At 47.6% G+C, this 26,954-nt stretch overlaps 1 protein-coding gene across 16 annotated transcripts in view; it reads right to left on the reverse strand.

Annotated features, from left to right (window-relative positions):
* Window positions 1-26,103, reverse strand: part of ANK1 (ankyrin 1) — a 188,497-nt gene extending 162,394 nt beyond the window's left edge. For all 16 annotated transcript variants that reach the window (XR_014528650.1, XR_014528651.1, XM_083514120.1 and 13 more), the window contains exon 1: window positions 25,945-26,103. Coding sequence is in view for 14 of the 16 variants with exons in the window: in XM_083514120.1 (XP_083370246.1) it covers window positions 25,945-26,070 (126 nt within the window). In the remaining 2 variants the exon portion in view is untranslated. The remainder of the gene's footprint in view (window positions 1-25,944) is intronic.
* Between the last annotated feature and the right edge of the window lie 851 nt (window positions 26,104-26,954).

Raw genomic sequence — 26,954 nt, forward strand, 5'->3', positions numbered from 1 at the left:
CAGGCTGCGCACCTGGTCCTTCAGGGGCACAGTTACCCCATTCAGGACCAGGGAGTCCCCCACATCTGCCCTCCCCCTGTCCCCAAAAAACAGTACTTCTGTCTTGTCAGGATTCAACCTCAATCTGTTAGCAGCCATCCATCCTCCAATTGCCTCCAGACAGGACTCACACAGGACCTTCACTGCCTTCACTGCTTCTGATTTAAAAGAGAGGTAGAGCTGGGTATCATCCGCATACTGATGATCCCCCAGCCTAAACCTCTTGCTGATCTCTCCCAGCGGCTTCATATAGATGTTTAAAAACATGGGGGAGAGGATGGAACCCTGAGGCGCCCCACAAGTGAGAGCCCAGGGGTCTGAACACTCATCCCCCACCACCACTTTCTGGACATGGCCCAGGAGGAAGGAGAGGAACCACTTTAGAACAGCCCCCCCAGCTCCCAAGCCCCCCAGATGTTCCAGAAGGATGCCCTGGTCAATGGTATCCAAACCACCAAGAGATGTTAGTTAGTTAGTTAGTTAGTTAGTTAGTTAGTTAGTTAGTATACCGCCCTTCATCCGAAGTTCACAGGATGGTTCACAATATAAAAATACAAAATGAGAATACAAAATACATAATAAAACATGGCAGATGAAGGTGATCGACTACATGGAATTGGCAGAAATGACTGGCAGAATCCGAGACCAGGGAGAAGAGTCGGTGGAAGAAGACTGGAAAAAGTTTAAAGACTATTTACAGAAATACTGTAAAATTAATGAATGTTAGAAGGATGTTGGATAGAAACTAAGGGGTTTCCAGCTGTAATGCTTTAGGAGATACGGAAAAAAAGGTTTACAAATGGGTAAAAGCTTAATGGTAAGGATTTGCTGAACTAACAAATTGAAGTGGAATACAAAGAAGGGAGGTATGAGGAGGTCTGGGGAAATAAGCGTAAGGAAGATATGTTATGGAAAATTATTTGTTTTTTAACTGTTTTTATGTTGCATTTTGTATTTTGTTTCTTTTTATTTTTCATTTTCATTGTTACATTTTAAAAAAACTTTAATAAATATTTTTTTCAAAAAAATAAAATAAAATACATAATAAAACAAAAACAAAAGCAAGCCAATAGCCCCTCCCATGAGCACATTTAAAAAGCCATAGAATGTTAATCAGCCCAAGGCCTGGTTATACAGCAGCATCCCCCCACCCCCGCACCTCAAGATATGTAATGAAGCCACCAGGTGAGCCTCCCTGGGGAAAGCATTCCGCCAATGGGGAGCCACTGCACAAAAGGCCCCTTCTCCTGTTGCCCCCCCCCCGGGCCTCTCATGAAGGAGTCACCTGGCTGGACTGCAACAGGGAGAAGGCACCTGTGTTGCCCCACCCCCTCTGCCTTTGGCGCCCAGCCCACAGGGAAGGTGACCCTTGGGCTGAAAAAATTCCTGGACCGTGGACCAGAAAGGCAAGGGAAGAGATGCAAATGGGAGGTGGCGATGCCACTGATTCAGACACAGGCAGAAGCCACTTCAGGATGTGCTAAGGTATGCAGCCTTACCTGAGTCAGACCATTGGACCATCAAGTTCAGTACCACATACACTGACCAGCAGCAGCTCTCAAAGGTGTTAGACCGGAGACATTCCTGGGGCAGGAGGGGCTCTGTTTGCCATCCCCATGAAGATTCATGCTACAGGGCCTTCTCCATGCTGGCACCCTGGTTGCAGAACTGCCTCCCCTTGGAGATGCATTCCTCTTCTTCACTTTACAGATTTAGGCTTCAGCTGAAAACATTTTTGTTTTCTCCTTAGGCATTTATAAATTGAGGCCAGGTTGCTTTAGTACAAACAGCTACAGATTTTCCGGTAGGGTTTTTGTATGGTTCTAAGCTTTACAGATATTTTACAGTTATAGTGGTTGTTGTTATGTTTAGCTATGATAAGTATGTTGTGGTTTCGTATTCTGTGCTACATTGCCCTGGGAGGAAAGGCTATTTGGAAATGTAATGAATGAATGAATAAATAAATAAATAAATAAATAAATTGTGCCCATTAGTTTGCCAATGCCAGGATTTCTGTGTTATCACCAACAACTGTTTTGTGAATGACTGCTGTGAATAATGTAATCTCAAGACTCTGTCTGTATTCCCTACATTTCATTTCTCTCTGACCTCCCCAACCATGTGTGTGTGTGTTAGTAACACAAGATAATGCTTACTGTATTCAAAGCACAAAGCTTACACCACAATACATTTGTTAGTCTTTAAGGAGTTGTTTTTGTTGCAAGTGACTATCCCTCTGCAATTTGTGATTTTCTGCTGATTTACAAATATGCAAAAATAGCTTCTAGGAGGCATGCAGAGACCCGAAGAGCAACAGCATTTGAAAGATCTCCAGCTAACTAACAACAAAAAGAACCCTTGCCACTCTCTCTTCTACAGTGGTACCTCTGGTTACGTACTTAATTCGATCCAGAGGTCTGTTCTTAACCTGAAACTGTTCTTAACCTGAAGCACCACTTTAGCTAATGGGGCCTCCCACTGCTGCTGCGCCACTGCTGCACGATTTCTGTTCTCATCCTGAAGCAAAGTTTTTAACCCAAGGTACTATTTCTGGGTTAGCGGAGTCTGTAACCCGAGGTACCACTGTATTTCCTTTCCCAAGACAAGCTCTCTCCCCCCCCCCCCCGCTTCTCCTTCAAGAGGACTGACTTCTGAGCCCACCCTGCATGCAGCCCCATCACCAGGTGAGAACAGCCAAACTTTGCATCCGCTGGGAAACCTGGAGCTACTGCACCAGCCTTCAAGAAGTCTTTCTCAGGGCACTGGGAGAATGGTTGCACCCTGGGTGCCGCTTGGCCTGGCAACCGTGGGTGCCCATGGGCCAAAATTTGTGGGTGCCTGGCACCCAGGACCCCAGCGGCTTCTTCATTCCTTGAAAACAATGACACAAGCTTGAAAAATCCCAGTTCCCTCTCTTGCCTCAGATTGTTCCAGCGCCCAGTCACTTAGCTGCCTTGAATAAAGCCAGTGGTCTTCACTCCAACTCCTTGGAAGCCTGAACCCCTCTTCCTTTGTCCTTAGCCGAACCCTGGCTGCATACAGATCATACGATTTAAGCACGCGCACACCCCGGAAAAGGAATCCTGGGAAATGCAGTCTGCTAAAAGTGCTGTGGGAATTGTAGCTTTGCAGGGGCCAAACGACAGTTCCCAGGATTCTTGGGTGCGTTAAATGTGCTTTGATTACGTGGCGTGTACGAAGCGCCTGTTGTGCTGCTGGCATTTGCCCTGACCAGTGTTTTTCCTCATCTGCTCTTTTTCATCCGCACTGGCACCCCGAGAAGACAAGGAGCTGTTGTCTCCCGCATCAGAAAGGAGCCCTCCGGGGAAAGCGCACCAGACGCGCCATGCTTCTGTCCCTGACTTGGGCCGGTGCACGAGCGCAGTCTTGCTCCTGTCCCAAATCCCGACCGCCGCTTGCTGTCGGAGACGGATTTGGGGGGGGGGGGTGTCAGGCCAGCAGTCTTCCTGCTTCCCAGCGCATGAGCAATACTCCGAGAAAGAGGTTTCGTGGCCGCTGCAGCAACTGCGCGCCCCGCACCCGCTTGAGCCGCCTCACTGCAGCGCTTTGCTGCTTCTGCTGGAGCCCACGAAATTACCTGGATGCAGTCCCACTTCAGCGCACACAAAAACGCAGCTGCCTGCACAGATGGACAAGATCCTGTCCCGTTTTTCTAGCTGCTGCCCCCCGCCCCCCAACTCTGCCTGTGCCCTCATGAACACTCCTTCCCCGCCCGCCCGCCCGCCACACCCCCCCCCGTTGTTTTTGCTCCTCGCTTTAGTGTCTGTTACGTTTCCGTAGTAAAGACGAGAACTGCAGAGCTTCCAAGTCCCAGATTTAAAAAACACGGCCCCGTTTCTCCTCCATGGATATTTATGGATCTCGCTCTCTGCGTTTTGGCTACTCATCATTTTATTTTATTTATTTTTGCCAGCCTCCAAAATAGGATAGTGCAGCTGGAGGACGCTGTAACCTAATTATACGATGCAAAACGAAACCCCGAAAAGCAAGAACTGCTATGGACCCCCGCCCCCAGGAGCCTTCCTTTGGCTCTCAAATCGGTGTGCTGCAGTTTGCAAGAAGGCAGGCGCCACTCCGCAGCCGCTTATCGGGACAGGGCTGTGTAGCAGCGGCAACAGCCGGCACCAACCTGGTGCCCTCCAAACCAATTCATGGTTTCTTTTAAGCTGATAAATTGATTTGTTAAATCTAAACAAGATCGCTCGGGGGACAAACCCTCGACAGGAGTGCCCTGAACTCAAGGCAAGATGTTGCGCTTTACCTGTACAGGATCTCAGACATCCTTCCAACAACCCTGTACGGTAGACTGAATATTATTGATTCTGCTGCAGCTGCTCTCCCGCGTTTCGCAGCCACACCAGGAGCTGCCGGGGAATGAACGGGGAACCCTTTTCATTCAAAGCAGATAGGAAGCCAGGCCAGTGGCCCATCTAGCTGAGATCTAGCAGTCTCCAGGGTTCCAAGCAAGGATATTCCCAGGTGCTGGTCCTGCAATAAAAGCAGGTGCTCTAACCCTGAGCTGAGGCCCTTCCCCCAGCTCGCCTGCTATTTCTCAGGGCAGGTGACCTGACTAGGGAGGGAATACAGCCCGTATTCCAAGGGTCACATGGAGGCACATTGGAAGCAATGCATGTACACACAGTAAGACCCTTACTCTATATCTACACTGCCCACCTGGCTCAATACACACACCATCATGACCGCAGGCATTTTTCTTGCAAAAGTATGCAGGGCTAGCAGCCCTCACAGTGTGCATTTTACTTCTAGAAGAAGCACGCCTGTTCAGCCTGCGAGTCGCTCTGTCGAGACTGCCAGCTGAGAGGAAGGGAGAAAGGAGGTAATATTTAGTAGACTCCTGCAGGGCCACAGGGTGGGCCGCAGCGCAGGAGCCGAGCTGCATTGCTGCTCTGCAGGCTGTTAAATTATTCAGGTGCTCCTGCACGAAGGCTGCATGAAAGAAGGTGACTGAGGTGGTTTCAGGAAACTTCATTTGGCAGCCAAGTTCCTCCTGCCCAAGTAGGCAATTGCCCTCCTTTGGCAGGGGCTGAAGCAGGGGCTGCCAACCTTTTGGGGGCCTGCAAGCACATTTTGCAAACTGCAGAAACTGTCATAGGCACACACACCCCATAGCCCAGGGGTCAGCAACCCGCGGCTCCGGAGCCGCATGTGGCTCTTTTACACCTTTGCCGCGGCTCCGGGGCGGATACTAGCGAGGGGAGGAGGCGCATTGTGTGCCCCGACACTCCCCACTGTGGCGGGCGCTGTACTGGCTGTGACGTCGCATGGGGGCTGTGTGTGCGTTAGTCACGCACCGTCCCGACGTCACCTTCCCGCCCGCCCGCCCACTACATTGTAAGGGGCATGTACGCTGGTCACTGCATTGAAAGGGGGCATGTATGCTGGTCACTGTTTTGAAGGGGAGTGGAGAACACACACAATAAGGTAACTTGTTAATTTAACGTTTATTTCTATGAGGAGGAGTAATTCTGAGGGGTCAAACAAAGAAATAATAAAAAAGTGACAAAAAAGTTATTTTTATAATGACGAGTTTTGCGGCTGTTTTCTTCAGAAACGGGTCCAAGTGGCTCTTTTTGTCTTAAAGGTTGCAGACCCCTGCCATAGCCTATTCCATGGGTTGTGGGAGAATGCTTCTTTCAAACCTAATTTGGGCAGTGGGGGGGGGGGGCACCACGTTGGCAACTCTGGGTGTAAAAGTTTCCTTCTGTACTCCAGAAGTCTCATGGAGCAAGCTGGCTTAGCCTTTGCACAATCTGAAAGGAAGCTCCCGGGTTTCAGAACTGGAAAGGGCTGTGCCCTGAAACCCAGGAGAGAGACCTCCAACAGGTGTAGGCAATGCTGAGCCCAGATGGGTCCGTGGTCTGACCTCTGTTCCCTTTTGAGGCTGAAACAGAAATGCAGCTGGTTCAACAGCTCCCTACAGGATCTTTCTCAGCATGAGAATCACACTCCTTTCTGAGCTGCCTTCTGGGAGCCAGGTCCTCATGGTGGACAGACCAATAGCTGAAAATATTTTCCTTTACCAGCTGTTGTTGGACTATAACTCCCCTCATCCCTAGCTAGCAGGACCAGGGGTCAGGGATGAGGGGAGCTGTACTCCTGCAACAGCTGGGGACCCCATTTCAGAAACATTGTTTGGACAGTAGGCTAGTTTCTACACCCACTGGCATGCCCCTGTAGCCCCCCCCCCCAGGTGAGCAAGAGGCACCACCCACCTGAGTCCACCTGACTTCTGGGGAGAGTCCTGAGAGCCAGATAGAGAGCACTGGAGGGCCACATTAGACACCTCATTCCTGTCCTAAACAAATGGAGTCTCACAAGAGGGGAGACACAGAGGCGCTAACGCTGCCCTGGGGGGAAGGGCACTGAGTCCCCCTGGCTCTCACTTCGGGGGGAGGGGCACTTGAGTCCACACACATGTTAACAGCCCACCTGTCCTTTGATGTGATTACTTCTCATTCACATTGCATGATCAGTGTGCATGGCCCCTTATATATATAGGGAAGAATGGTATTTTAAAGATTCTGTGCCTCTCTTCAGTTTAAAAATCTCCTAGGGTAGCTACTAAGGGATGTAAATAGAATAAAATGTAATCATATAAATACCGTATTAGCCTGAATATAAGCGTCACTTTTTCCCCAAATTCTGATCGTGAAAAAGTTAAAATGTGGCTTATATTCATGATTTATTGATGAAAAGGCAGTTGATTAATCAAGGTGAGGTTTTATCTGAAGCATTTATATCCTGCCTCTTTCTCCCCTTGCTCAGCACATCTCAACACCCAGTTCCTCCCTGACAACCTCAAAGTCCAAAAGCAGTTACTAAAATCAGCACCTTCAAGAACATTAAAGAAAATGTTGTTACCCAAACCTAAATGTGACTGCCTTTCTGAGATACTGCAGGACGTGTGAGCTAACTCATAATTTAATAAAGAAAGACGTTTTGCTGCCTTCTACAGCAACATGAAAGAACAAAAACAAAATAGAAACTATAAACAAGTGCTGACTTAACTCACAGTTCCATTGATTAAAACTGGCCTCAGCGAGCCAGTCAACCAAAGTTTCAAGTTGATGACTCTATCACTTAATGTCTCCACTCCTACATAAAACACATTAGGACTGTGAAGCACAGATGCTTCCAGTGTGGGCCAGCCATGCTAATCTAATGAAAACAGTCAAAGGTTAACCAAGAGTAGCATGGGGGGGGGGCACTTTAAAAGCCTTGACCTGAAGTCAAGCTACACTCAGCTGTTCCTGAAAGCTCGGGACAATGGGCAGACCCTACGGCCTCAAATAGGGGCCCCTAAAAGCTATCTTTATTATTTATTTCACTTATGAATCAGTTCTTAATGAAGCACCTTGAAGCACTTTCAGTTATAAAAACAGTTTAAAAATGGTATTCATGTATAAAACTAAAAGGATTACATACGTAAAATCAATCACATCTATGAAAACAATTTCACACAAGGCTGCTGTACACAAATCCCCACAAATCCTAAGAGATGAAGACTCACATTGCTGAGGGCTCAAGGCACACGAAAAAGAATTTTTCTGATACCCAGAAAGCTAACATGCCAGAGTCAAGTCCCTGATAGACTCATTTTGTAAGTTCAAGGATTCTTTTGTGTGAGAAAGCGGATGAGCACTCAGGTTTGTGAACTCCATCCCTGCATTGTGAAGTGAAGCAGCCCAAATACAGAAGAGATGAGCCCAGTGAACTCAGCCAAAGATTTCTGTACTTGGCCATGAGGAAAGCTACTCTTCTTAGACAAGAAGGCCCCTTTAAATATCTTCTCATTCCTTATTACAACCACAGACCAGAAACAAAGCAGTTTCAAGAGGTGTGTCCTAACTTTGCAGCCACACTGGTGAAAAGTGGCCCTGGCAGATTACTCAGTGGAAACTTTGGCTGATTAACCTACCAGTTGAACCCTGCAGCCTTACTTGAAAGTAAATCATATTTGGTTTTATTGGAACTTGTTTCCACACAATCCATTCAGGTTCAGGATGCATCAAATCACAATCCATTCAGGTTCAGGATGCATCAAATCATAGAATCATAGAGCTGGAGGGGATCCCAAGGGTCATCTAGTCCAACTCCCTGCAATGCTGGAATCTCAGCTAAACCATCCATGAAAGATGGCCATCCAACCTCTGCTTAAAAACCTCCAAGGAAGGAGAGTCCACAACCTCCCGAGGAGTCCAGCCTACTGTTGAACAGCTCTCACCAACAGAAAGTTCTTGATCATGTTTAGTCAGAATCTCCTTTCTTGTAACTTGAAGTCATGGGTTTGAGTCTTACCCTCCAGAGTGGGAGAAAACAAGCTTGCTTCATCTTCCATGTGGCAGCCCTTGAGATATTTGAAGAGGACTCTCATATCTCCTCTCAGTCTTCTCTTTCCTAGGCTAAACATGCCCAGCTCCTTCAACCATTCCTCATCATCTTGGTTGCCCTCCTCTGCACACCTTCCAGCTTGTCAACATCCTTATTAAATTGTGTTGCCCAGAACTAGACACAGTAGTATTCCAGGTGTGGTCTGACTAAGGCGGAAGAGAGTGGGATTATTACTTCTCTTGGTCTGGACACTAGACTTCTGTGGATACAGCCTAGAATAGCATTAGCTTCCCCCCCCCTTGCTGCATCACACTGTGACACCTTCCCACCCCTTGCCTTTTCCTGTAAGACCTATTACAGTCGTTAAGAGTCGTCAACAGGCTCTCCCAGCTATCTGCCTATCTCCCATTCCCACCATCCTTCTGAGTAACACCCCTCCCCACCTTCTCACTATATAGAAGGATCTGGCAACTTCTATTTCAGTGTATCTGAAGAAGTGTGCATGCACACGAAAGCTCATACCAAGAACTAACTTAGTTGGTCTTTAAGGTGCTACTGGAAGGAATTTTTTATTTTGACTATGGCAGACCAACACGGCTACCTATCTACTACTGTGACTCATGTTAAGCTTGTGTTCTATTAGATCCTTGTCATGTGTACTACTCACAATCCAGGCACACCCCATATTAAATTTGTGCATCTGGTTCTTCCTGCCTAAGTGCAGAGCCTTGCATTTGTCCCTAATGAAATTCCTTTTGTTAGCTTGCACCCAGTTCTCCAACCTGTTAAGGTCATTCTGAATTCTGATTCTGTCTTCTGCGGCATTAGCTACCCCTCCCAGTTTGGTGTCATCTGCAAATTTAATGAGCATCCCCTCAATTCTTTCATCCAAGTCATTTATAATGTTGAACAACAACGGGCCCAGGACAGAACCCTGCAGCACCCCACTTGTCACTTTTTTCCAGGATGCCAAGGAACCATTTATGAGTACTCTTTGGGTTCAGTCAGTCAACCAGCTACAAATCACCTAACAGTTACCTTGTTCAACCCACACTTACTAGCTTCCTCACAAGAATATCATGGGGGACTTTGTCAAAAGCCTTACTGAGATCAAGATACACTATGTCCACAGCATTCCCCTGATCCACCGAGCTTGTAACTCCATCAAAAAAGGAAATGAGATTCGTCTGACATGACATTTTTGAGAAACCCATGCTAGGACTTAGTAATTATAGCATCCTTTTCTAAGTGCTCACAGGCCAACTGCTGAACTATCTATTCTAGGATCTTTTCTGGTATCAATGGCAAGCTCACCAGTCAGTAGTTTCCTGGGTCGTCTCCCTCCACCCGCCTTTTTGAAGATGGGGACAACATTTGCCCACCTCCAGTCTGTAGGGACCTCACCGGTTCTGCAAGAATTCTCAAAGATCAAAGACTCTGAGATTACACCTGCAAGCTCCTTTATTGCCCTTGGATGCAGCTTATCATGCCCTGGAGATCTGAATTCATTTTAAGTAAGCAGATGTTCCCTTTTCCTATCTTGGGCTGCAGCTCCCTCCTTATATCACCAGGATGAGCATTGCTTTCCTTATGGGTGAAGGCAGAGGCAAAGTAAGTGCCTTTTCTCTGTCACCCAATAGCATCTCTTCATCTTCTCCATGCAGAGGACGTACCACTTGCTTATTCTTCGAGTATTTTAACATCTCCATTCAGAGCACATTCAGTGTGTCTGGAAAAGTCACAAGACAGTATCATATTTTAATTCTGGGCTATAGATAAGGTTCTTATCTCTTCATGAATTCTAGTCTGAAACTAACCTATGGCCGACTGTTGGCAGAAGCTCATTTTGGGCCACCTCTGTGTCCACAGAGGCACAGACACAGCTGCCCTGAATGCTGGATGCAGACCAGAATCCATCTTCGTCATACCATCTTCAGTGGGCCTCATCTCAAACATACAGCACCTCAGCTAAACACCACCTTTGGCTCAGTGTGCAACCAAGTCATGTGACCTATGCACGACACAGGGGTGATCTATGGTGCAATCACAACTTTGCTGCTTGCACACAGATGCCACCCAGACAGAACTTTAATACCTGTCAAGTTTTGCTTTGGGGGCTGTTGGCAGGTCAGAGAGATTCAAAACCAAAATCTGGGTAGGTGGGTGGGGGGTGAATTATAAATAATCAGTTATTGCCATTTGTGTGCATATGCATTTTACCACAGTCTACACATATGCACTAAGGCAGCATACAATCCCTGGATGTATCTGTGGTGCAGAATATGTGTGCGCACTGTAAACTACACAAAAAACTTCTTCCTGAGCCTCTGCTCCTTAAGCAGCATGGATGTGTCTGGGGTGAGGGGTCCCATTCATAGCACAGGCAACCAAGCCAACTCAAAGTGGAAGTCAAGCCTCTCTTGATACTTTAGAAAGACTCAGTGGCCAATCTACTTCAGTGTTGTCTGCATTGACTGGCAGCAACTCTCTCCATAGTTTTTGGCAGAGAATCTCTCCCAGCCCTACCTGGCAATGCCGGAGACTGATCCTGGTGCCCACAGCTTGCATGGCAGATGTTCCACCGCCCTTCCCCTGATTCTTCCCCCTAGGCTGCCTCTCAAGCAGCCCAGCTGGGGGCGTGTGTGCAGGTTACATCTTCCGCAGCACACTGAGTCTCCTGAAAGCAAGGAAACATTTCCTATTCAAAGGAAAGTCACTTTGCCTTGCTCAGAAGCATTCTGCATTAGGAATCAAAGCAGACACTCTAGCAGAGGCAGCCTTGCAACTGTCCCCTATGCACAGGCCTCATTGAAGGCTATATCTATAGTGCCATTCTCTACCCAGTCTACTCTCATTCATCTGCCACAGCTTTTCGGAAGGATGGAACCTTCCTTCATGTGTTTCATGTGTTTACTTGTCAGAGTGAATCTGGAAAGCAAGAGGGAGAACCCTGGGACAGTTTAACATGCAGCCGATTAAGAGTGCCATATATAAATAGCAGCACTGTTTAAGAATGGGTTTTCCTGCATCTATTTGACTGCCAAATTAAGCATTTGGCCGACGAGTTTCCAGCACGAGTTTCTCTCCCTTTCTTTTTGCAAACTCACTTCCAGGCAATAAAAATAGATACACAAAAACTTGTTCCTAAATGACATTTGTGTCAGGGGGGAGAGAGTCTATCCCTGGAGACCCCCCCCTTTATCTTCTGCCCCCGACTCTCCAACTCACTGCTAACCAGGCTGGTCCTGAACCTGGAGGAGCATCAGGTGGGCATTGAACTTGCTTAGCACAGAGCAGCACAGCAGCCAAGGCAGCCATGCAGCCACCAGGCGCAGCGCTTGCCCTCCTGCTTGAGCCAGCACAACTCATCAAGGGGCACAGGCCAGACTCCCCCTCCTCCTTCCCCAGTCTGGCTCACAGAAATGTTAAGGGTGCGGCTGCCCTTAAAGACAGCTCAGAAACTTCATCGGATCCAAATGCAGTGGCCAGATTTTTGGCCAGGGTTGCTTTTAGAACTCAGGTAACCCCACTTCTCAAGCAGCTACATCAGATGCCAGCACATTTCCAAACCCAATTTAAAGTGCTCACATTAGCATCCCAAGCCCTCGATGACTTAGGCCCCCAGTACATGACAGTCTCCTTCCTTACAGACCCCCACCCGAGTATTAGGATCAACGGAGGGAGAGCTCTTGGCAGTTTCAACCCCCTCAGAAGGTTTTTTTTGGGGGGAGGGGTGGCCCAGGAGAGGACATTCTCTGTGGAGCCCCTAGGTTGTGGAATGCCCTCCCCACAGAGGCGCATCTGGATTCTCCACAGCTTCCGGAGAATGCTGAAGGCGCAGCTCTTTGCCACCTTGGCCACCCAAGATGTGTGTTTTTGGGACCCATCCTGGTCTTGTGAATGTGATAAATATGATAACTATTTTTAATTCTCAAATTGCTGCAATCCACCCTGGGACCTTATTGGTGAAGGGCATGTCATAAATTTAAATAAAAATAGTAATAGTAATAATAACAATATATTTCCCCTATCCTTCCCTATTCTTCTGCTATTCTCTTTGAAGAGAGCAGTTTGCACTGTCTGCTACTGGATCCATGCTCTGCAATGATGGAGTCTGGGGTGCGGAGTTTCAGGGCGAAAGAGGGGAAAGTGGGGAGCAGAATTCATCTCATGTGCCTCTACACATACACTAAACCATGGTGCCTGTGGAATCTACTAGGTTTCCCCCTCAGAATTGCAAGATCCACCAAGCAGGGCCAGGTGTAAGCCACACATGAAGAATTAGGGGAATTCTGAGCCCAGGACTTTGAGGTCTTTCCATTCAAAAACTCGTCTGCCAGTAACTCCAAGCTGTCCTCCTTTCCACAGTATAATCTGCACTGCATAAGAGAGCAGGGGGTCATTTTGTTGCTGCCATTGTTAAGCAAACTAGGAGCCAGAAACCCTTATTGATCTGCTGTGAATCTCCTGGTAGGTCCAGATTTAACTTCTGCCCACACCTGCACTAAATGCACAAAGAACCCCACTGAGCGCCCCCCAGCCCCACCCACCTGCCCCCACACCAATGCTGCACCCACAACACACTCACATTACGAAGAGGCAATACAGGGTCCTGATCCCCCTGGAGTGCCCACAAAGTGAAACATCTCCATGCACACCACCAAATGCGCATGGGCAATATTTTTCACACATTCCCCTTGAATGCACATGTGCTGGGGGGAGGGGGGAGAAGGCCAATGCAGCAATGTCAGGGGGAAACACAGCCTCACCCCTGCCGCACCCCGCGCATTTAGCATGTGCATGGAGTCACGCACAAAGAGGGTTTGGGGACACAGAAACAACTTTTGCTATGCTCTTCTATTAAACGAGGCGTGTAACTATCATACCAACTTAACTTCAAAGCTGAAAAGAAGAAGAAAATGCTCCCGTTGTGCGGCTTGGGCAGCCGGAGCTGGTCATGCAAATTACTCAGTTGCAAAAAATAAATGGAGGAGTTGGCCAGGGTTCATAAAAATGTTGCTGATTCACAAGGAAATTCTGTTCCTCCTGCATTTTCCACGACTCTTGGGACTTGTCTGGTGCCTTAATAGCTTCACTGCCATTCTTTCAAAGCCTTCGGATGGCTCTGCCCACCAGATGCCTCACTTTAACACACAAAAGATGGGCTTCCAGCCAGGTGCGTGACCCAGCTCTTGTCAAGCTGGGGAGGGGGGAAAGTGCCATGGCACCTCATGTAAATAAGAAGCGCACAGGGCAAGGGGACTTGTGCCATGGACTCAAGACTCTGGACATGCAGGAGAGAAGGTGGGTCAAGAAATACTGATAAATTTGCAAAGCACTCATCCCAGTTCCAGGAATGGTACAAGCAAGCAATGCAGTAACTGCATGGTGCCCTAGCCATCTCCAGGTGTGTTGCGCTACAGGTGGGTGCCAGGTTGGAGACGTCTGGTTTATTCTAGCTGGGTGGGAAGGGCTCTCTAAGGACTCAGGGAGCAGATCATGCCCAGCCAGGCTTCCTGTACCACAGATGCCAAACACTGGGACCTTCTGCATGCAAAGTACAGTCTCTATGACTATCTATCAGTTATAAGTAACCATGATAGCTCTACAGAAGCTTCTGTTTCAGAAGCAGTCTACCTTTGAATACCAGCTGTTTGGAAGGAAGCAACGGGCGAGAACTGTTTCTTTATGCTCTACTTCAGGGATTCCTAGACACACCTTGCTGGCTAAACAGAAAGCTGGATGAGAAGGAAGAGCCTCAGCTCAGAGGAGGAGCCCGTGCTCTGCAGACAGAAGGTCCCAGGCTCAATCTGCAGTGGCATCTCCGGGTAGGGCTGGCTGGGAGGGACCCCTGCCTGAAGCTCTGGAGGCAGGCGGCCAGTCTGTGAGAACAATACGGAAGGAGATGGACCAACGGAGTAACTCAGCAGGAGGCTGCTTCCTCTCTTCTATGGACCTAGGTAATTATGTTCTTATAGGTACACTTACAAGTCAGAATCCTCCTGATCATGGGAGTCAGGTGATTCCCAAGAGCCAAGCCCATATCATTACCTACTGCGTGCCTATAAAGTCTCTAACATTTCCTCAGCCTGGGGAAGGCGGGGGGGGGCCAACCTGCTGTTGCTTCAGACATTGCGGGGCTCCAGCTCCCAGAATTCCTGACCATTGGCCTGTCTAGCTGGGGCTGATGGGAGCTGGAGTTCCCCACCCTTGCACTAAGGGAATACTTGTTCTCTCTCTGCCCGCCCCCTTGCCATCTGCCTCTATGACTCCTCCTCTGTGCCGGGTACTTGGCAGCTCTTCAATGGCTGGCACCTGAGCCTGGGCATGACTCAGGCCTGGGCAACTAGCAAGTTTTAGCCTCAACTAAGGGGGCCAAAGCAACATGAAAATTAAGGTGGAGAGAGATCAGGAAGCAGATTGCAGCTCTCCATAGGAATGGCCTGTGCCAGCCCTAGGGGCCTCCAAATATTCTTGGACTGCAACTTCCATCAGCACCAGCCAGCATGGCCAATCATCAGGGGGGTGGGAGTTGTAGTGTAGTTTGGCTCTGCTGCCTATGGCTGGAGGAGGTGGTAGCCCAACAAAGCCAGGAGGGTGTGAGAAGCCTGATTCGGCAAATCTCACTGCACACATCACCAAAAGACTGTGCTTGCCTCTTTCTGCCCAACCTCCTGGAAGCCAGACTAAAATAACTGTCTCAGAAACTCTTCTGGGTTCTAATCTGCTGGGAACCATTTATTCTGTGCCAGGGGAACCAGTAGTTCCCTGTGATCTACTTCACCTTCAGAATGCCCTCTGACAAGGCAACCTTGTCATCCCATTTTTTTACCAGCATCACCCCTTCCAGCTGCTCATGATTTTAATAGGGCTTCTTGATAACAATGTTTTATTGCCAATGCCAGTAGCTATAAGTTGAACCCACAGAGAGATCTGCTCTCTCTCACGAAGCTCTCTGGAACCCATGACATGGATTTAATTCCTACAAATGGGGGGTGGGATTCAACATGCTGCCTCTGGCTGCATTGCAGCCCAGCTCCAGAGAGTTGCTGGCCTAGTTAGGAGTCACCTGAGTGCCCAGTATTTGCAGCACATCTCAAACACCAAAGGCCATGCCAATGTGGTGTAGTGGTTAAGAGCGGTAGTCTCGTAATCTGGGGAACCGGGTTCGCATCCCTGCTCCTCCACATGCAGCTGCTGGGTGACCTTGGGCCAGTCACACTTCTCTGAAGTCTCTCAGCCCCACTCACCTCACAGAGGGTTTGTTGTGGGAGAGGAAGGGAAAGGAGATTGCTAGCTGCTTTGAGACTCCTGAAGGGGAGTGAAAGGTGGGATATCAAATCCAAACTCCTCTTCTTCTTCAACTCTCACAGCCACTTATTAGTGCTTAACATGCAGAAGGAAAACAGGCCTTTCCCTTCAGATCTGTTGCTGAATGAGTGGAGAACTTTCTTGTCCTGGTCTTTATCTGCTGGGGACCAACTTTGGCAGATGGACGGGACTACCACCTGTCAGTCACCAGTCATATGTCAGGACCAAGCAAGCAAGCAGCTTGTTCCAATGGAATCGTGGACTAGCCCACCTGCCAACAGATCCATTTAGCCATTTGCAGCACACTGGTAGCCTAAATGGGAGGGAAACAGACCACCCCTCTTCCAATGTCTGCATATCACAGTCCCCTGGCAGCACCAAGTTCCAGGACAACCACTACGGGGTCAGTTTTCTCAATGAGAAGACTGCTCTTGAGATTTATGGGATTTCTGTGTGACAGCAGTCATCTTCAAAACAGCATCAGCCCAGATCAAACAGAATATACTTGACAGTTGCAAAACTGCAGATTTCTTTTTGCCAAACCAGTGTTCAAAATTAGCCAGGTACCAGGTATATTTTGCACCTGCCTATTGGCCACTTGTGACCAAGTGAAGCTGCTTGGGCACTGCCAGGATGGTGCCTGACATCACCACCATCTGGAAGTGCATATCTGGGAAGCTTGGGGTCCTAACTGTTTTCACACACTAATGCCACATCTTGTAGAATTCTATCAGTTACATTTTATCTGCACAATCAGAATGAATTTCTGGAACCAAAATGCTTTTTCTGTGCAGCCTGAGCAGGAATTATAGCTAATGGTCTCAGCTTGTCTTCACTTACCCCAGCCCACTGCCCTGCTCACAGTTTTGAAGAATATACCTATGTTATGAATGGTCTGTGTCACTATTAAGAAAAACAGGTTGGAATAGGCCAACACACACACAAACATACACACAAACACACATAAAAACACACACAAACAGTCCCTGGATCAAGTGTCCCTGAACTGAAAATGGATATTGGGTCTTCTGATGGAAGTAAGAACCTGCTTAGCCACAAACAAGCACAGAACCTGAAACCAGAACTCTTGCAATCATGGGTCTCCTGGGGGTGCTTTAGGGTGTGTGGAGAACCATTAAAAACATATTGCCCTTTCTCCAGTTTCCAGAAAAATCCTGTGAGAAGCAGGATTTCTCTGACATTCACACAGCTTCAGGCTGACTTGCTCCCATTCTGCAGAGAAGCCCACAGGTCAACTGGCCCAGAAGCAGGGAGAGTGCCTAGCCACCCACTTGCTCCAACAAGGATTAGAAGAGAACTGAAGTCTTGGGAGCCTCTGCCTCCAGTCTGCCTCTCTGAGGCTACACCTGTTTGGGAAACTGAAGTCTCTTAAAGGCCAGCCCTCTGACTGGAGAGGGACACTTCTCCCATGCTCTGTAGCCTCCTGCCTGGTGTGCTCCCAGGGAAGACAGCAGGATGCACCTGGTTCCCCAGGGCAAGGCACTTACTGCATGAGAGTCTTGGCTCCTGGTTCACAGGGTGTTCCTGGCTGCCAGCCTCGGGTTCAGTGGCCCCCTATCCTCCAGCCCAGCTCCTGAGCCTCCAATCTGATGCCCTGGTCACTGCTGGACTCCAGAATCATGAAACAGATTGCAGTCAACTTACTTTGACCCACATTGATCCTACTCCCAGCAGCTTCTGGCCTTTGTCTCTTAATTATGGAGCAGGTGGAATGTTTTAAACCTCCCTTTAAAAAAAATATTTGTTTATATACTGAAAGTAGTTTTGAGTTACCTTGGTAAAAAAAAAGAGCAATCAATATATTTAATTAATAATGAAGGCTGTGCAATTGCAATGACCAGAACTGTTTTAAAATTCACTTCCAATACATGCTGGAAAGTGATGCTGTCCACTCACACATCAGTTTTTAATTTTTTTCAGTTGACATGTCAACATAATTATCTTCTCACTACCGGGTTAAATAATTTCTGCTTTGCCCAGATATCCTAAAGAGGCTGTATTTGATTTTTCTCTGTCACCTTATGATGGCTTACACTTTGCTTTTATCATATTTTATTATTGATATTATTCTACACACTGCCCTGGAGAACAGTTTAGACATTTTAAAAATAAATAATTCCAAGCCACTGGCTTCAGCAAGTCTGATCTAGTGAAAGTCCTTAATTATGAATCACAGCCTCCTGCAGAAAAGTTGAGCCCAGAATAAAGTTTGTAACTTGAGCATGTAGCAACGAATTCACATGAACAAAAACACACACATGCACACACAAAATGACTGAAACACTGGTTGTGCAAATCTGCCTTTAATCAACAGAAGGAATGCAGCTCTTAGAAGCTACCCAACTGGCAGTCCTGGTGGTTAGAGCCAATGGTCTGTCTAACTATACTTAATATGCACTAGAAATCAGGCTTTTAGTGTTGCAGCTCCAGCCCTCTGGAATCAGTTACCAACTGAAATTAGGCAAGTGCCTAGTGATCTAGAAGCCTATTGGAGACATTTGCATTTAAGAGGGCTTTCCCTGAAGTGTGACCAGTCATTTTAGGGAATAATTATTGAAATGGGTTTACCGCTGTTAGTTCACTGCATTTTGAATCTTTTTTATTTTATCTCATTTTATTGTACACCAATTTGGTAACTTTCAGTTGTGAAACAGTTTACATATCTGCAAATAAATAAAATAAAAATAACCACTGCCTACTCCAACCAGCGACCGACCAGCTGTTAATGCGAAGCTCACATGCAGTAGCCTCTTGGCAATTCTTTCACCCAGCAAATGGTAGAGTGGATCTGATCATGGAAGCTCTATTTAGATACCATGGCTAAAATCAGCTACTCTAGACCAGCCCTCCTATATGTCATTTAAATTTCTCTTCTGTTCATCAATTTACTTAGGTGAGTTCTAAAGCAATGGAAGAGTCTTTCCCACCACATCTGCTTTGTGCTTTCTCTACACTATTCCCAATCTGTTAATGAAAAATTGTGGTCTTTCTTAACTGTTCTTTTTCTACACCTACATCAACTGTATGTATGGAACACTGCCCAGCAGAGAAGTGGATACTGTGCTTCCTTCCCTCTTAAGACTCATAGAACAAAATGGAAAAGAAGGAACAGTGTAACAGTGATTGGGAAATTAGTCACTGGAACTCATAGCAACAAGACAGAAGCAAAGACGAGAACTTCAAAGAACCCAGAAGCTGGCAGGAGTCAAATAAGCTTTGCTATGGCCCTCCAAAAACCTGCCTCCATACCAAGGCATTGTTTGTCAATAGACATAAGCAAGGAACGTGCTCCAACCCAAAATGAGGTGGTGGCCTCAGGTAAGTGGTTGGGTGTCATGAAATGGCAGCAAAATTTTAGAAATTTATATTAGTTATATGAAATAATAATATGGTGACGGTGATACTGTTGAGAGGCACTTGTAGGCTGTTCTGCCTCAAGTTGCTAAAGCAGCCTGACCCGCCTTAAGACCCAGGCGCCTTGATCTGGTTGGTGGGCAGAAACAAGCTGCAATTCTGCCTCAGGCAGCAAAATTTCCTGGGCAAACCCTGACATGGAGCCTAGGAAGCCGCCTCAATCCTCAGGGAGAGCATGGATCCACTGAGCCCAGGACTGCCGACCCACCTGGGGCTTCTGCAGGCAGCGCGGGTGCTCAGCCCTTGCTGAGCTATGGCCTTTCCTATGTGTGGTGCCCAAGAATGGAGATCAGGATGTAGATCTTCTTTCCCATGTTTTCGTATTCTATTTTGCATTAAAGACCAATTTGTGTGTCTGGTTTAAGTCCGAAGACTCCAGCCAGCCAAGTCAGCGTGTTGCATAGGCTGCTAATACTGAATATAATATAACATGAATATATGGCAAGAGGATATAAATTAACATTCATCTTCCGGGTTAGCGCCTCCGGTAATTCCTCTGATCGGGAGGAATTCACTTCGTGGAAATTAGGGTCTGGCCGCCACGGCAAAGGCGGGGACCCACAAAAAATCACAGGCGGGAGAAGCCTGTGAACGTGGGATTCGGCTGGCACCTTTTGCGCCTCCCCTACTCGCGGGGAAACCCGGTTTCGGGGATCCGGAGTGACGTGGGGTGCTTCAAATTGACTGCTTCTTTCACGGAGTGAAGTCGCATTGCTGTTGCCAGAGAGCGCTGACTTTTTCCTGTGGACAATTTGATTTCAAAACCACTACCCGTGAGTAGAACGGAAAATTGGATTTTTAAAAGTCTTAATTTGGTACCGAAACGGGGAGGTTTCAAACAGGAAGTCCGCCTCCCCCTTTTGTAAATAGACTGAAGCAAAAAGGCTGCAAGCTAAAGTCTTGGAAAGCTTTTCATAAAGGATTAAACTTCCATTGGCTAAAATCATCAAACCCCCCTTGGAAGCAGGAGAAGAGGGGGGAATTTTTAGACCGCGTAAGCCTGCAGGAGAGAGTGAAGAAAGTCAAATTACCACTGCTCTGAACCTGGAAACGGGCTGCTAGTAAGACTGAAGTTTTGGATATGCTCATTGACTGTGAATAGATCGTTTGTTGACAGTAAGTTAAAGAAGAGAAAGACATTGTTTCCATTGTCTCCTTCTGCGTTTAAAAAGGAGTAAATGTAATTGAAAATTGAAACTAACTTTATTGTTTGAACTGTGCTTAAAAGGATTGATACAAATAGAAATTGTTTCCCCCTAGAGGAAGCCTTTGAAATTGTTACATGAGCTGAGCTGGGGGAATTTCCAGCTGTAAGATAAGACCATGAGAATCTGGGATTGACCTTGGATCATTAAGAATGTTGACAGAAGAAGACCCCAGTCAAGCTTGCAAAAATCTACCACTTGCCCGATAATAAATGCTGGAAATGTAATGAAACTGAAGGTACGTTTTACCACCTTTGGTGGACATGCCCAAAGATTAAGGCTTTCTGGGAAATGATATATAATGAAATGAAAAAGGTACTTAAATGTACTTTTCCCAAGAAACCAGAGGCCTTTCTCTTGGGCATTGTCGGCCAATTGGTGTTAAAGAAAGATAGGACCTTTTTTATGTATGCTACTACAGCAGCAAGAATTCTCATCGCAAAGTATTGGAAGACACAGGATCTACCCACTCTGGAAGAATGGCAGATGAAGGTGATAGACTATATGGGACTGGCCGAAATGACTGGCAGAATCCGAGACCAAGGGAAAGAGACGGCGGAAGAAGATTGGAAGAAATTTAAAATTTATCTTAAGAAATATTGTAAAATTAATGAGTGCTAAAATGTTGAGGTTTTAGAAAAAAGGGGATTACAGCTGTAAAAGATTAAGTAAAAGAGAAGAACAAGGGAAAATTAGATAAATTTAAGGGGGAGGATTTGCTGAAATAAATTTGGGAATAGGGATGCAGAAAGGGGAGGTATGGGGAAGTCGGTGAAGTAGGGTTTAAGAAAAAAAGATTTGAAATTATACTTGTGTGTTTATGTGTTTGTTTGTTTGTATTGTGTATTGTTTGTGTTTATATAAATGTTGAAAAACCAATAAAAATTTTATATATATAAAAAAAAGAATGTTGACAGAAGAAGCCTTAGTGGTTGCATTATGTAAGATTAATGACTCACTGGAACAGCTCCATAGGAAGACGGATGTGATGATTATAAAAATTGATAACTTGGAACAAAAAGTGACTAACTTGGGACAAAAAGTGAATATTAATACAGAAACTATTCAGGAATCGATACAGGGATCTACTTTGACATGGCAAATTGAGGAGAAGGCGGGGGAGAAAGTTGTTAGAGCCCCAGCCTCACAGATGCAATTTGATGACTATAAGTTGATGCCTTTTATGACTGAATTTAGAGAAAGCCAGACTTGGAGGATTGGAGCCCCACTTGGACTGGAGAAGGAAAGTTGGATAGATCCCTTCATGCAGGGATTTATTGACCTTTGGGACCTGGACTTGGGTCAGGAGGAGACTGGAGTTGTGGGGACCGTCAGACTTGGAGGAACTTTGAAATACGACTGGAAATATCTTGTGAATTTTAGTTTTAACTATGGAGCTTTGGCTGATTTGTCGAGAAGGAATAAAAACATCGTTAGGTGGGAATTTCCCCGAGATTTACTTTTCAGCATCAAAGGAAGGAAAATAAGAACAAGATCAGGAGAAGACAAAGTAAAGTGCATGTATAAACATGAAGAAGACTCGCAGAAGGGACTTGGAAAAGATTTAAGAGCCTTGGACAGAAGATCACCAGGTTGATGGACTATATGGAATTGATGGAAAGGACTGGCAGAATCCGAGACCAGGGAGAAGAGACGGTGGAAGAATATTGGAAAAAGTTTAAAATCTATATATGGAAATAATGTAAAATTAATGAGTGTTAGAAAAATGTTGGAAGGAAATTATATGGCTTTAGTAGAAATGTTTTAAGGAATTAAGTATAAATAAGTATTATAGTCTTAATGGAAAATAAGGTTAAAATATGTTAAGATAATTATATGACAGAAAATAGAGAAAGATGGAAAGGATTTGCTGAAATAATTAATAGAAATGGAATACAAAAAGGGAGGTGAGAGGAGGTCGATGAAACAAGGGAATGAAAGAGAGGATATTGAGATGGTATGATGTGTGTTTTTTGAACTGTTTTTGCTTTTGTTTTGTTTAATGTGTTATTGTTGTGTTGTTTATTGTTTATATATTGTACTGTATGTTTTTTCTTCTTTTTTCTTCTTTTTTCTTTTCTTCTTTTTGTAAGGTTTAAAAGTAATAAATATTATTTTTTTAAAAAATATAAATTAACATTCATGTTCCTATATTATGTATGATTTATAACCTAAAAAATTAAACCTGAAAACTGACTAACGTGCTCCAACCCAAAATGGCACAAAATGAAGAAAAGAGTACATTTGTTTCTGCAACATTAACCCTCTGAATAAACTAACCAAGCTAATCTGCAGCATCCAAAAGGGCTTTCTGTCTGCACCTGTGTGCCTGCCTTTGGCAAACCTGTTTTAGGGGATTGCTTTTGATCTTGACCAAATTTTTGTTCTGGATTTTTGCACCTCCAGGCGGGATGGGTTTTATTAATTTAGTGCTGGCTTTTATTATTTATTTCAAATGTAAGATTGCATTGGATTTAATCACATATGCTTGCTTCAGGATGACTTTTTGCCCCTAAAAGTGACATTAAAATATTTTAAATAAAATAAAGAGAGGAGCAGGCTGAATAAAGGAGCCCAGAGGGAGAAAATATTCTCCCTACCCTTTACTGACACGATGAACTATTTATCCAAGAAGTTTCACATTTTCTCAGGCAGCATCTAATTGCTGGAGGAAGTCTATGTGTGTATCTGAAGAAGTGTGCATGCACACGAAAGCTCATACCAAGAACTAACTTGGTTGGTCTTTAAGGTGCTACTGGAAGGAATTTTTTTATTTTGTGTGAGCAGACTCCTTTAAAAGCACACATGAGATGGTAATGAAAGTTCTGTGGGTGGTCTTTGACTGCGACGGACCATTCTTTTTGCAAAAAGGCTGCTTGATGCTGCAGCCTCAGGTGTTAAGCATGAATGAAAGAACTGGGTGAAATGAGGTTCCAGGCCCTCTAGACTCCAAAACGTGGGACCTGGTGAAACAAAGAAAACCAACTGTAACCTTTCTCCCTTTCTGTATGTATGCTCCATGCAAAGACCTCCAGGCATCTCTCTTCTGGGTTCAGTGTGATGCTTGCATGTGGGCTTACATTTCAGTTGGTCATTGCCTGTACAACTACAAAACTGCTGCTAGCATATAGGGTTTGTTTTATTCCTAGCCTGTTTACCCACACACACCCATTAGCCATTTGCAATGTATCACCAGGTAGAAAGAGACTGGTTTCTTTGCCATTAAAAAAAAGTCTGTTTGCCTGTATAAGGTTATGACTCCCCATAGGTGACCAGGAGACTGTGCATATAGAAACTTGCTATAATACAGCTTGTTCACACAAATTATCTTCATAGACTTCTGATGCATATAAACACTGAATTCAAAGCCCCGTCTTCATCCAGAGTATTTCATTCTTAAAGTAACTTTGATAGATTCCTGCTATGATCAAAATGAGACAGCTGTGTTGACCCACGATGCCCAAAATCAGTGTGATTTCAAATACTTTTAATAAGAATCAACCAGTATTCACACTATGGGATGCAAGCTTCGGATTACAAAAAATTCATCCTCTTCCTGGATGATCTCAAAAAGAGAGGGAGGCGGGAATGGATGTTTCCCAGCAAGGATAAGACCATCTTAAGACTGAAACAAATTTCAGGCAAAGATTGCATCCTCCTTTTCCCCACATCCACTCTCTTCAGGCCAAGGAACAATTCTGTGCAACTCAAAAGCTCATGCTCTGCAAGGGTCAGGCTAAGGCATCAGCTGGAAATTCAAATGGCATCAGCCTCACATACTAATTAGCATGGATCATAATCCACCCGGAAACTGAAAGGAACAGGAGCAGCTCCTGTTCATTTATATATAAACCTGTGTGGCACAGAGCTGGACCTTTGGTCCATCTAACTTAGATTGTCTAGACGCCTACAATGGCTGCTGGCATCAGCTTTCCAGAATCTCAAGGCCATGAATGGATGCATCTGGGACCTTCTGTGTGTAGAGCAAATGCTCGGCCATTGAGCTACGGCCCCTCCCAATGACACCTGCACATGGAAAAGGGGGGGTATTCTAATAACAACACCTAAAATCCATTGCCCCAGGCGGCCACCTCATCTCACCTCTGAATACTGCATTATGAACATCAGCTGGCCCTTTAAAGGGGGCGGAACTATCATTTCACTTCCCCTCCAAAAGAAGGGAATTCAATCTCCTTAAGCTGAAACGGGAAGAACAGCTTCCTACAAAGGGAAAGGGAAAGAAATGCAGTCTCAGGTTTAATCATGGGATACCTGGCATTTGGAGCCCCCAGCAAAAGCCCTCCCCGCCCCCATTGCCATCGAATTAGGAGTAAGTAAGTTTGTGAATGAGAAACACATAAAGCTATCTATTAGCCAATAATAGTTCAATGGAGCTTCAGTGCACAGAGGAAGTATACCATTGAAGACCAGATGCCAAGGGGGGGTTAAGCTGCCTGATTCATGCTGCAGGAGAAGGGCTGGAGCTCAGAGGCAGAAGGCCCCAGGGTCAATCCCTAGCGGGCATTTCCAGGTATTGCTGGGAAACCCTGAAGAGCTGCTGCCAGTCTGTGTCGGAAATACTGAGCTAGATGGACCAATGGTCTGGTGCCGTCTCAGGCGACTTTCGGGCGGCCACTGAAAGAACAACAGACGAGCAGGTCTTGCCTTGCATCCTTATCCCCATGCAAAGAGGCAGCCAGCAGAACACCGCCCCGTGCCCAGGCGAACAAAGGACTCCGGGCAAACCTGTGGACCTCCAGACCTTGCGGGACTCCAGCTCCCATCAGCCCCAGTCAGACCAGCCAATGGTCAGCATGATGGGAAGTGGAGTCCGGCACCATTTGGAGAGGCACTAGTCTCGCCAGTTCCCACCCCTGGACTAGAGAGTCCTTCAAAACAGCAGCGTCTGGAAATATACGAACGAGCAGAAAGGGGCAAGACATCCAGCGCGGGCAAAATGGACCAAAGCCGGGAGGCGCCCAGAGCCTGCCCAAGGAACTACCGGGAAGGGTCCCCAAGCTGCTTGATGGCTCCTGGGACCTGGTCCCCGCCCCCTCCCCTCAGCCCCCGCCCGCTGGAGGGCACCAAGCTGGGGAAGGCTGGACTAGTCCGTCTGCAGCCTCCCAAGCCGGGCTTCAGGGTCCCTGGAAAGGGAAGAACTTAGGAGCTGCAGCGCAGGCCCCGCGCTTGGCCGGGAGATGGGGACTTCCAAGCTGTGGGTATCTTCGCCCACTGGACGCCAGACTAGAGGCAACAGAAGGCTAGATGTTCGGACAGGCGGGTGGAGGGCGGAGAGGTCCCCACCACCGCAGCCCCTCTTCTACCCTAGCCAGGACCTTCCCGGGGCTCCACTGTCCGGCGCGCCTGGAAACTCCAGCGCGGCCAGGGAGAGGCGGCGGGTCAAAAGCCAGTGCGCGCTCGGAAAACACCGCCACGCCAAAGAAACTTGCCCGGGAGAAGCTACTCCCCACGAGCCCACCCCCAGAGCGCAGACCCATCCGCGCCCCCGGGATCTGCAGGAGGGGGTTCCACCTGCCCCAGCCCTCCCCTCGCCGCGCCGCGCGCGCCGGGCCCTGCGCACCTTTTTCTTGCGGTCCCGCGAGCGGTTCCTGCGCTTGCGGTTGGACTCCTCCTTCTCCTTCTGCTCCTGCAAGGCCTGCGCCTCGATGTCTTTGATCTTCTTGAGCTGCTTGGCCGCCTGCGCCATGGCGAGCAGCCGCCGCACCAGCCCCGCACGCGGCCCCAGACCAGGACCAGGACGGCCCCAGGCGACGCCGACGCGGCGGCGGCCACTGCAGTCCAACCGCCCCGCGCCCGAGCAGCTGCGCTGCGGCCGCGCGGGAGGGGAAGCGGCGCCGCGGCCGGAGGAGAGGCTGCTGCTGCTGCGGCAGGAGGCGGGCGCGGCGCGCCCGGAGCTCGGGAGGCGAGGGGCAAGGCGGCCCGGGCGCGGAGGATGGCGCGCAGCGGGGCGCGCTCCGGCCGCTGGGCTTCAGTGCGCGCTTCCCGGCGGCCCGCCCGGCGAGCTGGCCCCCGGCATGCCGGCTCCGGCGAGGCGGCGGCTCCGACGGGCCACCTGCGCAGGCGAAGCGAGGCGGGCTGCGGGCAGGTAGGGCGCCTCCGCCTCCGCCGCTGCAGTGGGGGGGTTGCTGCCGCCGCCGCTGCCGCTGCTGATGCCGCTGCGGTGGCGCGTCTGCCCAGCTCAGATGCTCCCCGCGCGGCCACTAACCGCTCAGCAGCGGCGGGAGGGGGCGGCGGGATGGGATCTGAATCGATGCAGATGCGGCTCTGCCTGGGCTAAGCAGGGGACGGCTCCTGCCCACCAGCACCTGCCCATCTGGCAGGGGCTCTCTCTGTGCTCGCCGCCGGGGGGAGAGGAGGAGGGGGCCCCTCTGCTGACCGCCCCCTAAGCATCTCTTTTCAATGAATGGGCTCAACTCTGGAACATCGTGAAGAAAAGAGGGGGTCCCTGAGCAGGTGCAGAGTTAAGTTTCCTTCCACTGGCAGGTCTGCGGGTCTGCGGGCCCCTGAGCAGGTGCAGAGTTCTGCTGCTTTCAACAGGCAAGGCTGTGGGCAGAGAGCCCCCCTGCTTTC

The sequence above is a fragment of the Podarcis liolepis genome (assembly GCF_965112155.1).
Source record: "Podarcis liolepis genome assembly, chromosome: 7".
Taxonomy (NCBI): Eukaryota; Metazoa; Chordata; class Lepidosauria; order Squamata; family Lacertidae; genus Podarcis; species Podarcis liolepis.